The sequence below is a fragment of the Suricata suricatta genome, chromosome 17 (genome assembly GCF_006229205.1).
Source record: "Suricata suricatta isolate VVHF042 chromosome 17, meerkat_22Aug2017_6uvM2_HiC, whole genome shotgun sequence".
Taxonomy (NCBI): domain Eukaryota; kingdom Metazoa; phylum Chordata; class Mammalia; order Carnivora; family Herpestidae; genus Suricata; species Suricata suricatta.
This window is the reverse complement of record NC_043716.1, coordinates 45,536,166-45,550,618: the sequence shown is the minus strand read 5'-3', so window position 1 is coordinate 45,550,618 and position 14,453 is coordinate 45,536,166. Positions and strand designations below refer to the sequence as shown.

The 14,453-nt window shown below is 39.2% G+C and overlaps 1 protein-coding gene across 9 annotated transcripts in view; it reads right to left on the bottom strand.

Moving 5' to 3' along the window:
- Positions 1-14,453, bottom strand: part of HELZ (helicase with zinc finger) — a 146,991-nt gene that overhangs the window by 36,146 nt on the left and 96,392 nt on the right. For all 9 annotated transcript variants that reach the window (XM_029929006.1, XM_029929009.1, XM_029929004.1 and 6 more), the window contains 4 exons: positions 9,942-10,146; positions 5,405-5,456; positions 4,421-4,611; positions 2,494-2,701 (listed from right to left, as the gene is read on the bottom strand). In XM_029929006.1, the coding sequence (XP_029784866.1) occupies positions 2,494-2,701; positions 4,421-4,611; positions 5,405-5,456; positions 9,942-10,146 (656 nt within the window). The remainder of the gene's footprint in view (positions 1-2,493; positions 2,702-4,420; positions 4,612-5,404; positions 5,457-9,941; positions 10,147-14,453) is intronic.

The window sequence follows — 14,453 nt, the reverse complement described above, 5'->3', positions numbered from 1 at the left end:
TACACTGAAAACTTTTTTAAAAAGAAAGAAACTGAGTGTAGGGTGTCTGGGTGGATCAGATCAGTCCGTTGAGCCTCCAACTCTTGGTTTCGGCTCAGGTCATGATCTCAGAGTTCGTGTGTTAGAGCCCCACACAGGGCTCTGTGCTGACACCAGGAGCCTGCTTGGGATTTTTCTTTCTTTCTTTCTCTCTCTCTCAAAAAATACACATTTTAAAAAAACTTTAAGTGTGTCCTTAAAAAGTAAAAAGAAACAGAGAGAGAGAGAGATCTCCTGTTCACATATCAGAAGATTCAGTATTGTTAAGATGCCAACCCTCCCCACACTGGCCTACAGATTCAACATAATCCCAATCAAAATCCCAATAGGATTTTCTGCAGAAACGGACAAGATGGTTGTAAAATACATGCGGAAAATGCAAAGGACCTGGAATAGATGGTTTTGAAAAAGAAAACCAAAGTTGGAAAACTCATAGTACCTGAGGTCTAGACTTTTACGAAGCTACAGGAATCAAGACGGCACATTCAGCGCACACACGAACGTGTGCGTCAACAGGACAGAACAGAGACTTCACATATGTGGTCAAGTGATTTTCAACAAAGGCACCAAGTTAGCTTAATGGAGTAAGGACAGTGTTTTCAACAAACAGTGCTAGAACAAATGAACATACATAGGCAAAAAGAAAAATACAAAAACATTCTTACCTCATATCACATATAAAACTTAAAGTGGACTTAATGTGAGAACTAAAACTATGACACTTATAGGAAAAAAACATAGGCCTTTGTGATCTTAAACAAGAAGACTTTCAACAACAACAACAAAAACATGAGTCAAATAAGAAAAAAAAAAGAATAAACTGAATTTTATCAAAAGTAGAAACTTCTAGGGGCACCATAAGCACCAACTTCGGGCCAGGTCATGATCTCATAGTTCGTGGATTTGAGCCCCATGTGGGGCTCTGTGCTGACAGCTCGGGGCCTGGAGCCTGCTTCAGATTCTGTGTCAAACCCCCCCCCTCAAAAATAAACATTAAAAAATATACAGAGAGGGCAAATGAGCTCAATGCAAAGATAATCAACACTATTAGTCATTAGGAACACGCAAACTAACACCACAATCAGATACTATCAGATACCTCCTAGTAACGGTAAAAGTAAAAAGACTAACAATACTAAGTGTTGGTGAGAATGTGCAACTGATAGAGATCTCCTACATTACTAGCTGATATGAAAACTGCATTGGCCACTCTGGAACACAGCATGGCAATTATTATAAAGGTACCTATGTATCTACAGTATGCTCAGCAATCTTCCTCCTGGGTATACACTCAAGAGAAATGAAAACATATGTTCACAGTTGCTTTACTCATAAGAGCCCAAAAAAAACAGAAATAACTAAGGTGCCCATCAATTGATGATAGATAAAAACACTGCAGGGTATCCATATAATAGAATACTAATCAACAGTAAAAAGGCACAAACTACTGAGACAGACCATGTAAATGAATCTCAAAAGCATTAAGTGAATGAAACCGGACACAAGAAAGCCAATATACTCTGTGATTCCATTTATATGATGTACTAAGTATATAAGACAAGAGTATAGAGGCAAAGTACAGAGTACAGACTTGGTGGTTACCAACGGCTGGGGGTTCGAGGAAAAGACAGACTACATAAAGGGATAGGAGAGAATATTTTGAGTTATGTAAATATCTTGTGTCTTTGATTCTGGTGGTGGTGAACAACTCCGTGCATTTGTCAAAACACATCAGCTGTATATTTTAAAAGTAAGTTTTATATTACATAAATTATACCTCAAAAAAATTGACTTTCAAAAACAGACTGAGTGGGGAACCTGTGTGGTTCAGTCGGTTAAGTGTCCAACTCTTGATTTTAGTTTAGGTCGTGATCTCATGGTTTGTGGGTTCAAGCCCCAAATCGAGCTCTGTGCTAAGAGCACAGAGCCTGCTTGGAATATTCTCTCTCTCTCTTTCTGTCTCTCAATAATAAATAAATAGGGGCACCTAGGTGGCTCAGTCAGTCAGGTAAGCACCCGACTTTGGATTAGGTCATGATTTCATGGTTCGTGAGTTCAAGCCCTACATCCCTTCTCCCTCTATCTCTCTTGTGATTCTCCCCGCTCCCTCCCTCTCTGCTCCTATCCCGCTTGTGTACTCTAAGTAAATAAACCCAAAAATCTGTAAAATGCATATTTATATTTAATATATATAAATATATTAAGTAACTATCCTTTAAATCACTCTAAGTATTAAAATTTTGTATTTTTCAGAAAAAAAGGTAATACTGATTATATCATGCACATTTTTATCTGCGTACATACTTTTATCTTCAGGAGAGAAGATCCACAGTTTTTGCACCTGATTCTTTCTCAAAGGTCTATAGTCCACAAACAAGTTAACAATCATATTGTGAAAAGACACATGTCGGTGCACCATCATTTTAGGATCAAGAGGACAGCAAAGCAGCTCACCATTTCGACTTGGCTCGTGCTGATCCTTCTCCTGATGCTGGCTTTGTGGCTGCCCTATGCTGACGGGTGGGTGGTGCCCCAGGCCGTACGGCAGGGGAGACCCCCGTCCGTGCGTCTGTAAGAGGTTCATGTTGTAGGCCATCGCTGCCTGGTGTGTGAGGACCCGCGGATCGACTGCGAGCCTGCCCTGGTACCCTGTCCATGGCACCTGCGTTATCACAGGGAACAGAATACCGGCGTTAAGCTCATTGTGAAAGGCAAACGGCTATGGTGCTAGCGATTAGGAAAAAGCAAACACACACACAGATACTAATTTTATCAAAATAAGTAACTACAAAGTCAATGCGAGTTATAACAATTGGTAGAATTATTGCTCTACCTTAACTAGTCAAGAATTGGCTTCCAAAAGAAAAACGGGCTCCCTGAATCTTTAGTGTGTAGGGAAAATTGGTCATTTTTCAGTTTAGGAAGAAGCTGAGGACATAAAATTGGTAATTATTCCTTGACACATTAATTTATTTTATAAGCTGAAATAATTTCCTTCAACATGAATGTATACATGTCATAGATTACCAAGAAAGTTATCTTTTAGAGTTGTAACTGCAGAGTTACACAGTTTAATAGATTAAATGAAAGAACAAGTGAAAAAGTGACAGGATGTAGTCTAAGGAGTCTCGGCATGAAATATACATGCTCCAACTTTACATGAATAACCAAATCATATAACTGTTCATTGATTGCAGCCAAACTTCAAACAGGTCATTAGTTTGAATTAATTCTTTTGATTAATTCAACTATTCCCTTAAACCACAGAAACAGAATATTTCTTGAGGTATTATCTAAAGAGTAGGTATATACATCATTTCTCCATACTGACATAAAAGGATAAATGATATCTGAGTTAAGGCCCCTATTATCTTATTATAGTATAACTGTTAGATGCAGAGTCTTAAAAATCTTATATAATAAAAGCCTCTCTGACCTAGTAAAATGAAATATAAATCCCAAGGGACTTACTATTTAAAGCAAATGATGTATGATGTTGCCAGGCTGTCTGGGAAGAAGTCAGTTGGCTAAAATTGCAAGTCTTCTGGGGAGTGGGCCTGAATTACATATTTCTAACCAACAGCTATTCTCACTGGCTATTTTAATTGTAGCCTGTCATGATCAATGTGGCTGAGAAAGGTGTAGAGCTAGGCATTTTTCCACTTGGGGGGCGGGGGGGGCGGGGGAAACCCTGGCAATAATCACTTCTGCCTGAAATGATAATATTTGCCTTAAATGCAAGAAATATTTTTTAGGATAAAATTTCTGAATTTGGCAATATTAATATAAAAAATTACCAAAATATTTTAAAATCTTAAAGGAATAAAAATGGGTTTTACACAAGATGGAAGCCCTCTAAATATCTATAGTCTCAGAAAGGATTTAATAATGTTTTTAAGTACCAGTAAGATTATGAAAGGATTGAAATTTCTCAGATAAATTCAGGTCCAGAGAGCTAGACTAATCCAAGCGTCTTTGCTGCCTCCAAGAACCTGTATTTCCTAGGAAGAGCTAGTGAATTAGGTAAGAAAAAAAAAGTAAAAGATAAAACGAACGTATCACTTTACAAAACTTGAGACCAATTTACTAGCTATGTTTAACATTCAAGCCAATTTTCTCAGCACAAATGTTTTTCAAAGAATACAAAGTCTTCTCAATCAAAACATCCAATATACACATTTCTTCACAGCAACTGACAATAAGCAACAATTTGTATTTTCCTGGTCATTTCAAACTTTGAAGGTTAAAGAAAGAGCTGCTTTAAAAGAAGCTTGCAGGCATTGAAAAGTTAAAAAATAAAACACACTCTTTGGGATAGTTACTAATTTAGCGAAGCCTATATTATGTTATTCAATAAATAGTATGTCAAATGTCCACTTACAGGTAAAGGCACCGACATAACTACATTCCCTCCATAGACAGCAGGTACGTAAAGAATACTGGTCCCAGTGTGAGGATCTATTCTTTGAACAGGGCTTGGAGATTTCCCCAAATTGGGGTGGGGTCCAAGCGGGGGAGGGGGCGTGTACGCTCTAATAGGATTGCCAATAAGTACAGAAGGATTGGGCTGAACTGAAACACAAACAGAGAAAAGGCTCACTGAGTAACTGTACACATTCCCCTAGACAAAAATAATTTAAATCACCAACAGCAAAACACATTTCCCAGGATTGCCGAAAGCTATCTTACAACCAAAGAATTATCAATGTGGAAGAGCAAAGCATATTTAAAAAACTCAACCATCTTACAATGTTCCCTAAAATTAGGTTAAGGTCTACCAAGTATTCTTTTTGTAAACTAGTATGATTTTCAGCGTCTCCCAAGGAGCTAGAGGTGTGTCTTTCAAGAAAGAAAACCATACACACTCAATAAACACTCTTCTAGGTCTTCTAAGACTAGGAGAATATATACATAATTTTCACAATAAAGTTGTGGCTTGTAATTGTAATCCGGTCACAGACAAAATGAAGCTTAAGCAATTAATATTTTAAGAGCATAATTCTGCAACATTTTAAACCACTGAGGTAAACTTTATCTTGAAATTTCAATGACCCAACATTTGTAGCACATAAATGTTGCAAAATCTTCTGTTGCATAGGCTTAAATGGTGTTCTTCAAAACTTAAATACATAAGCCTTGGTACCTACAAAACCGTCTGTTTTCAGAAATGGCATAACAAAGCATTCACAGGACCAGCTGTGTTAAAAAAAAAAAAAAGGTTAAATGACTTCCAAAGTGTGTGTGTGTGTGTGTGTGTGTGTGTGTGTGTGTCCCTCTCCCCATCTTCCTCTTTCTAGTGATGAAATTTAGGATGAACCTCTTATACCATAAAAGCAATTTATCACAGGGCTAATTTTCCACTTACCAATTCCATCATTCTGGAAATGATCATTCTGGGTATGATGGAGGCTTTTCCCCTTTATAGAAAAAAACAAATGTATAATACTATAAACACATTTAATATTAGGGGAACATTAACTACTCCCCTAATCCTATGCAAATTAAATATGTCCAGTAACAATAACAACTTCAAGACTGTAAGTCTGTAATTAATAACCATTAGACTGCTCTGAGCCAACGTTCTTTTTAAATATTAAGTCCTGGTGCTAGGCCTCCATTTTTCTCTTCAAATTAAGAGTATCTAAAATTCTTTGTTAAAATTATTTTTTTTAGGGGTGCTTGAGTGGCTCAGTCGGTTAAGCATCTTTTGATCTCACAGTTTATGGGATCAAGCCACATGCTTGGGTCTGTCTGTCTGTCTGTCTCTCTGTCCCTCTCCCCCACCCTGCCCCCTCCCCCCGTCATGTTCTCGCACTCCGGGGCGCCCACTCACTCTCTCTCAAAATTAACAAACCTTTTAAAATATAAATAAATAACTTTTTAAAAAGAAATACATAATCAATGTGACTGGACACCAAATTCTATTCCTTTGCACCTTCTCTAGACACTCTTTATTATTTAAATGACAAAACAAAAAGTCGTTTTTCAAAGGAAAAACATCAGTTTTGATGGAACCGAAATTCGTGAGGATGAGAACTTTTAAAACAATAATATGGATATAAATATGGTTTGAGATTTGTTATTTTGAGACTTATTTAGAGGCATCTTAAAGTGTAAAATTTACTGAAGGAACAAGAAAAGACACTGGCATAGTCTGCCTAAGAAAATGCACAAACTGAGGGGCCTGGTGGCGCAGTGGGTTAAGCATCCAACTCTTGATTTCGGCTCAGGTCACAATCTCCTGGTTCGTAAGATGGAACCCTGTGCCCTCGGTGTGGACAGTGCGGAGCTTGCTTGGGATTCTCTCTATGTCTCTCTCAGCTCCTTCCCTACTCAAAATAAATAAATAAACTTTTTTTTTTAAGTCTGTTTCTAAAAAGAAAAAGAAAAAGAAAAAACGTACACATTTTCTAATAAGCCATTTGGCAATACTATCAAAAGCATCAAAAATGTACATACACTTTAACCCAATAATTACACTTCCAGGAATTAATCAAAATGAACTAATAATGGATTTGGACATAGATGTTCATCACAGCATTGTTCATACATGTGTTAAATATTAACAGCCTCAATGTTCATCAAATGAAGAGGTATTCGATAGGTAATGCCAGATTCGTATACCATTAAATGGGGTGACTTGAGCAGAAACAATACTTGAAGAGACAATGGTTCTGCATTTCTGGACTTTACAAGCACCACATTATACAACTTACCCTTCGACACACACAAATCTGTTATTTGTACATAACGTCTGAAAATTAAAAGGGGGAGTGATATCTATAGCAGAAAGAAAACTTTATTCGTGACCAAAGCAACAGCACAGTGATGCTCCACTTAAGTCCTGACAGCACTGTCACATATTCAGGTCGGCACCAAACAACAAAGCGTGTGGTCAGTCAGGTTAGCTAGGAGCAGGCAGGGGCAACGAAGCTCCAACTCTTTTTTTTTTTTTAATTATTATTTATTTATTTATTTATTTTTGAGAGACAGAGAGAGACAGCACGAGCAGGGGAGGGTCAAAGAGAGAGGGAGACACAGAATCCGAAGCAGGCTCCAGGCTCTGAGCTGGCTGTCAGCACAGAGACAGATGCCGAACACTCAACCGACTGAGCCACCCAGGCGCCCCGAAGCTCCAACTCTTAAATAGAAGTCAGAAAACATAGTCAAAATGAGCCACAGTTGGTCCATTAACCAGAAGGGAGAGTTCTCGTGATTGGCACTAACTATAAGAAACAAACTTCTGAGGAACAGAGAAGTGGGAAGGAAAGCAGGGCAGGAGATGGAGGAGTGAAAAGGCGGAAATGGCAGACGGCAGAGACGCCAGAAGTAGACGGGAAGAGGAGAAGCAGAAGCAATCAGATGTGACCCAGCAGCCGAGACACACACAGTCCCGGAAGGAAGCAGAGCCAGGGACACACACAGAAGACAAGACCGTTCCAAGAGGGCGGCAAACCATCTGGATTTCACAGCCTTTGATGAGCCGTCAACCAGGGGCCATCGTGCAGGAGGGGGAAACAGCACCGCGTGGTCAGAGTGTGACACGAGGAACGGCCCCAGAAAGCGGGCCACACCCTGACCCCCGGAATGTGTGACTGTGTCATGTTATGTGGCAAAAGGGATGCTGCAAATACAATCAAAGTTGTGTTTAAAATAAAGAGAGTGTCCTGGATTACCTGGGTGACCCACTCTAATCACATGAGCCTTAAAAGCAGAAAAGTTTTCCCAGCTGGAGTCAAACAGATGTGGCAGGAGAGGAAGTCAGCCACTCAGGGAGAGAAGGACTCAGTGTGCTGTTGGTGGCTCTGAGACAGAAAGGTCAAACCTCCGGAAGCTAAGAACGCTCCCCACTGTCAGCAGCCAAGGAACCAAGGCCCTCGGTCCTGCAAGCACAGGGACGGGGATCTGCGAGAACTCACAAACTGACTCCTCCCCGAGCCTCCAGACAGGAGGCCAGGCGGCCAGGGGCCTGACCCAGGCCTTGTGAAACCAACCAAGGCAACCTGGACGTCTGACCCAAAGAAACGTGAGCAAATGAATTTGTTTTGTTTAAGTCACTAAATTTGTTGTAATTTCTGAAAATGTCATGTGAAAATACGGCACCTCTCTACATGTAATGCAGCCACTGCACAGCTCCATACAGGAAACGCTTTCCCAGGATGCCTGGGAATGTGCAAAGGGTATAATGATTTTGCAACATTTTAATTAAAAAAAAAAAAAAGAAAATAGGAAAGTTTCTACCTGGGTTCCCTACTCCCCACACACCCTAAAGGCCTTGCTGGTCCCCGTAGAATCTATTCTCTCATACTTCTGGTCTTTTCTATTGACTCTTCCCTAAGCTTTATTAATTCACACAAAAAATACTTATAAGCCACCTACGATGAACCAGATGTTGTTCTGGGCACAGAGGCGAGAGCAGTAAGTATAGGCAAAAATCTCTGTCCTAATGAGCTTATATTCTAGTTCCTGAAATGTCTCCCCAGTGGAGCACTACCCCGCACCCCATCGACTCGGTGGACTCCTAACACCAAGCTCTCTATGGCGGAAAGTGCCTTGAATCCACCTCTTCCCTCTGACCACCACCCTTCAACGTCTGCCCCAATAGGACTCAGGGCTCATGTGCTCGTCTGTGCTTCCTGAGCTCCCACCACAGCAGCGGGCACACAGAAGAAACTTACCGATTTGACAAATAAGTTGTTTATTGCCTTATTAATAGCTTAAGCTTTAGAAACCTAGAAGATTCGTTGATGCAAAATGCTCAATCCCCTGGAAATCCCGAATCACTAACGCATTATTGCATCTTAGGTCCAGTTTCATTAAACTAATACTATTCAGCAATACAGTAACACGGAAGCTCTCAGCTTAATACCTATTTAACCAAAAGATTTTCAAGATATTAAAATGTTAACTATTGTTTATTTAATTACTGTTTACATCAGGTTTTACTTTTTAACTTTTTAAAGTTTATTTATTTATTTTGAGAGAGAGCGCACATGTGATTGGGAATAGGAGGCGGGGCAGAGAGAGAGCGGGGAGAGAGAATCCCAAGCAGATTCTGTGCTAAAACTCACGGACTGTGAGATCATGACCTGAGCCGAGATCAAGAGTCAGACGCTTCACGCACTGAGCCACCCAGGCACCCCAAGGTTTTATGTTCTGAAAATGAAGCCCCAAATGGACATATTCTTTTACTTCCTGTCAATAAGTTTAATACCATGCTGATGACTATAAATATACCAGAACAACAGAACAAATACTAAACATGCCATTCTCACATCGTTCTTTCCCTATGGTAAGTACAAGCATATTTTTTTCAGGCACTGTAGCAAATAAGCCAGCTGTCTCTGTCCAAAACAACTACGGTGCAGAGGCAGACATGGCCCTGGCCGCCTCCCTCCGGTGGAACTACGTCTTCTACAACACACACAGGTCAGAGCAGTTAAAGCGGTCCTCAAGAAGTCAACCAAATCTTCTCACCGGGTCAAATACCACTTGAACTGAACTGGTCATCAACAAAGTATTAGAATTATTTGCTTTCTACAAATAATGTTATTTAACATTATTCCTTGTAATAAATATGCTCTAAGGGCATGCTTCTAATTAGCGTGACTGTCCTTTATAAACTGTTTTGTTCACATCTTACTGAAATAAGCTCATCAGCAGAGAGGACTGGGAGGCTGTATTACATGAAGGATACCGGAAGCCATGGGGTTCTCGAAAACGTTTTGAGGAGGACCAGGACATTAAGCATGGCTAACCACCACATCTTGACTTACATGTCCAAACAAGACAAATGTGACCTTCATTTTCGATACTTAAAGTAACTTGAAGCCCAATAAACTTGTGACCCTTCTGTGCTGTTCTCTCCCTTCAACCTCTTCAAGTCCATGAATAGGCTTTACCTTGGGGGGGGACTGCTGCAGTTTGTTGGTACTTCCTGAATGCTGCAGCCTTAGAGCCCGGGGGATAAATTCAGGTGCCAGTGGATTCAACACATACGTCTTCTTTAGTTCTAAAGCCTCTAGCTGAGCTTTGATCTGTTCAAAAGTGATTCCGTGTAGGCTATTATTTTCATGACACAGGGCAATAAACCGCTCCCAAAATTTCCTACAGAAAAGATTTACAAGATCAGTTTACAATTTCAGTGGATAAGATCACAGAAATGAACATAAGCAACCAAAGAGAGCTTTGAATTCCCTGTTCCCACCCCAAATCCTCAGATCCAACATTCATCTGGCTATGACTCAGGTATAATCTTTCCACCAGATCACAAGTCTCCAGAAGTTTGCGAAACTACAGTCATGTCTAATACTGTGGGAAATACAAATTATGCTCTCAATTAATTTGGCTGATCAATACAAGTAATGCGGTCAATGCTCAATTAGCCACACGAATCTAGAATGACAGTTTTGTTATCCACATAATAACTAGGGATTTCAAAATTGAGGCCAGCTAATTTTACAGATGATTTGTACTTCTACACATAGTCATGTATACATTATATACACACACAAATTCAGACACACACATAAATTGGACTAATGGGAATTATGGAGCCAAAGTAGCCTGGTGTTGGATGACTAAGAAAAGCCAACTCAGGACACAAAGTAGATCATCTTCATGAAGACTCTTAAGAAATGACCAGCTAGCCCCATATTTTTCTCTTACTCAACAAATGCTTGTCACAAGCACAACTTACAACATTGACTAAGAGACTTAAATTAAGTATGAAAAACACAGGAAGTTGGAATGCAAATTTTAAGGTTGATTATTCATTTCCTAATCACCTTAATAAATACTAAAGGAGAAAAATACATTTAACTATTCTCCTATACGTTTGTAATCTGATCTCTGAAAATTAAAAATAATAAATACATATTACAAAAGACAACATAATTTTTTAAATTTTAGATGACTATTATAAATATGCATACCTATCTTTAATATGAGATTCAAATAATGTGTTATTATGCTATAAAAGACATAGGATATGGTTTCTTCCCAAGTTTGTACCCCAGTGGACAGAAGTAATCAAAATGGCTTCAAGAAGCATAGATGAAAAGGCTTATATTATAAAGTCAGCATATGAATGGGAACTGGGTTATTAATATATTCATAAAACTTTGAAGCCTTTAATTCTGGGCTGTTTCTCTTACACATGTCCTTTCTACTTTCTTAAAGGTAAGTTCAAGAAATGGGTCCAGAAAAAACTTCAGGCCTACATGTCAACAATAGGAAAAGTACAATAAAATATTAAGTATGTATTTCTGACAATAAGACACACAGGTTAACAAGAGAGTCACTGTTACAGGAAGTATGTGTCGCTAAGAAATGCAAACCCAAAGCTACCTTTTATTTTTATTCCTAAGAATGTTTCCAAGGAATCAGAAAACTTCTTTTTCATAGTCTAATAGCTAAGGAAGGATCTTTAATTTAGCACTCAGGAGGTAAAATCCCAGGAGCTAAAATCCATAAACTTCCCACCCATTTGTTTTAAAAAGCCACAATATTCAACTCAATGAATATTTATCAACATGATTCTACATGCTACATTCAAAAGAAGTTTCTTTGATCTAATTGAGAAAGTATCAGTTTCATAAAATGGCATTTCATTTGGGGTTGAAATTCAAGACAGCAAAACAGGGAGAGAATGGACTGGCTTTTGCTCTCACTCAGTTTTTAATACTAATTTTTAATAGTATACTTTCATTTCCAGTTGACATACCCAAGATGCTAGAACTCGCTCTACATTCAAGCTCCTTTTTAAACTCCATACGCTGGTCGTTGATTGCACTTACTGACCTCAGCTGCACTGAACAGGGGCTGAATGAACATGGAGTGAAGCAGAGCCTTCAAATATCCCCACAGTTCACAAGAAGCTAGTAGCTCAGATCCCAGAGATCTCAGAGAAAAAGTCTGAGAGCTAAAGGATACCACTTTGGAACCCTCACCGCTCACAGTAAGTTAATCAAGTCAAACTAGTTCCAAAAGAAGCCTGCCATCTCCATTTTAAATCTCACTTATCCCTTGACTGACATGGCAGAGTGGGCAGGCACATGGGTTCCAGAATGGGGCGGCCAGGGCTCATCATGCTTCCGTCATTCAGCCGCTGTGTAAATTCAGGCAATTAAATAACGTAATCTCTCTTTGTAGCTCAGATTCCTTGTGTGCAAAACAGGGCACAGATGGTAGCTATACTATACTTCAGTTTCTCACTTTTCAACTTTAAGAGAAATGGATTTTTTCCTGCAAAAATCCTTAAAGTTAAAAAGTTTCCTTTCTGTCTTCATGAAGGCTCTTTCAAAGACTACGGACACAGCCCTTGAACGCCTCAATACTTTAATAAAATGCTGTGTGTGGCATGTCTGAACACATAGGTGAAGGACCACGTGAGAACATCAATTACTCTCAGAATGAAGATGGACTATGGTTATTCAGAGGGTCCACCAATGCTTAGGCACCTCTCCAAAATTTTCACATATTATTAACAATTTGGGTTAGAAAACCCAAACGTGTCTCTATATTGTAATATAATTACAAGTATTTCGAAGAACATAACCTTACTTTAACTGCTGCATGAACAAAGTCTGGTTTTGTTTTTATGCTAACTTACCTTCTAGGAGCATTGATAAAAAACCTCAAAAACTCACTTGGAGTCCTTAGGTTATAGGGAGTGTGTGTACACGCATGTACACATACATCTCTACATACATATGAAGTATGTTTCTATCTCATTGAGTCCGTGGAATTTGTTAATGAAGGAATTTGGTTCAAAGGAAGATCTCCGTCCACAATAGTCTGGAGAACAGTACAAATTCCCCCTGGCTCTCCCCACACGGTGTACATCTGTACAAGTATATTCATCACTTTCTGGGAAAGCAGGTAACCCACCAAGAAACGCTTGGGTTTTGAAGTCAATGTGACATCGGTGTGAGTGAACCACTTAAAAGCTCTATGACCTTGGGCAGTAATTTACACTCTTTGAATCAGGCAGCCCATTTAAAAATGCAAATAAAATTCCCACATTGCAGGGTTGTTGGGATGACTGAACAAGGCTAAGTGTGCAAAGCACTTAACCCAGCACCTGGCAAGAGAAAGCTGTCAATAAGCAGCAGCTACTATATTAATAGTCATTGGTTTGGTGAGTTGGGGAGGGGGTAGCTCCCCACCTTCATGGGGGGTTAACAGAGAAACTCTATTTAAAAATACAACCAAAAGGGCGCCGGGGTGGCTCAGTCAGTTGAGCCTCGGGTTTCAACTCAGGTCATGATCTCATGGTTCACGAGTTCAAGCCCCACATTGGGCTTTGTGATGACAGTGAAGAGCCTGCTTTGGGTTCTCGCTCCCTCTCTCCCTGTCCCTCCCCCACTCGTGCTTGCTCTCTGTTTCTCTCTCTCTCAAAAATAAACATTAAAAAATCTTGTTTACAAGTAAATAAACAAAAATAAAAATACAACCAAAAAAGATTATATAATGGTTGCCTTCTAAACTGGTAAACTATACACAGTAATCACCCCTAGGAAATGTAATATTTGGAAAGATCATTTGTTTTTCACAAATAGTGAGTGGGACAGGGCGGGGGAAGGGAACCCTGACTAACTCAAGATTTCACCCCTCTGTTGTTACAGAACCTAAAAATTATTATCTATGTCCTCCAAGTTTACTTGTATTATGAGATTAAATTAATTTCTAATAAAATTAGAAAGATTAAAGCACAAACATCCATACACTTCAACTATCAGCTCTTGGACTAGAACCATGATTAAACTGTCCAAATTAAGCCACATGATTTTTCTTCTCCCTAAACAATATATTTAACCTCTCTGAAAATATTTTGCTTAGCTTATAAATAATTTGCAGCCCTTAAAACACTCCAGCCAGGAAGTAAGAAATAAGCAGCCAGAAGACCTGGCTTCCGGTTAAAAATTAGCCCTAGATAATTCTGACAGCCCGGCCTTAGAATTACTCGCCTATGTGCTCCGAGAAAATAACAATTTCTGTCAGAGAAGGGGCGGGAAATGCTGACGCCACGCCCCGCCCAGCATGCTGCAACTCGACAGAAGGGGCAAGCGCTTTACCACAGGAACACTCACCCTGGGACAGGTTTGGAGGTTATTTATAAAGAGAGGCCAAAACAAGTTTGGCTCAAGACTGTTATTATACCTATTGATTCCTCCAGCAGTGTCTAGTTTTTAAAAATACATGTTATTTTATATGTGTTTTAATCTATTAAATTCTAATCAAACTATGTATTTTCACATGTTTTCAAATCATAAATATAAACAAAAATATCACAGCAATATTCTAGCCAAATACACTCTCAACGAATCATAAAGTAACTGGGCTAAATTCTCAGGAGAGAAGTCAAATTATTATACCTCGTGTTACTCACTTGTAACGTGGAATTCATATAT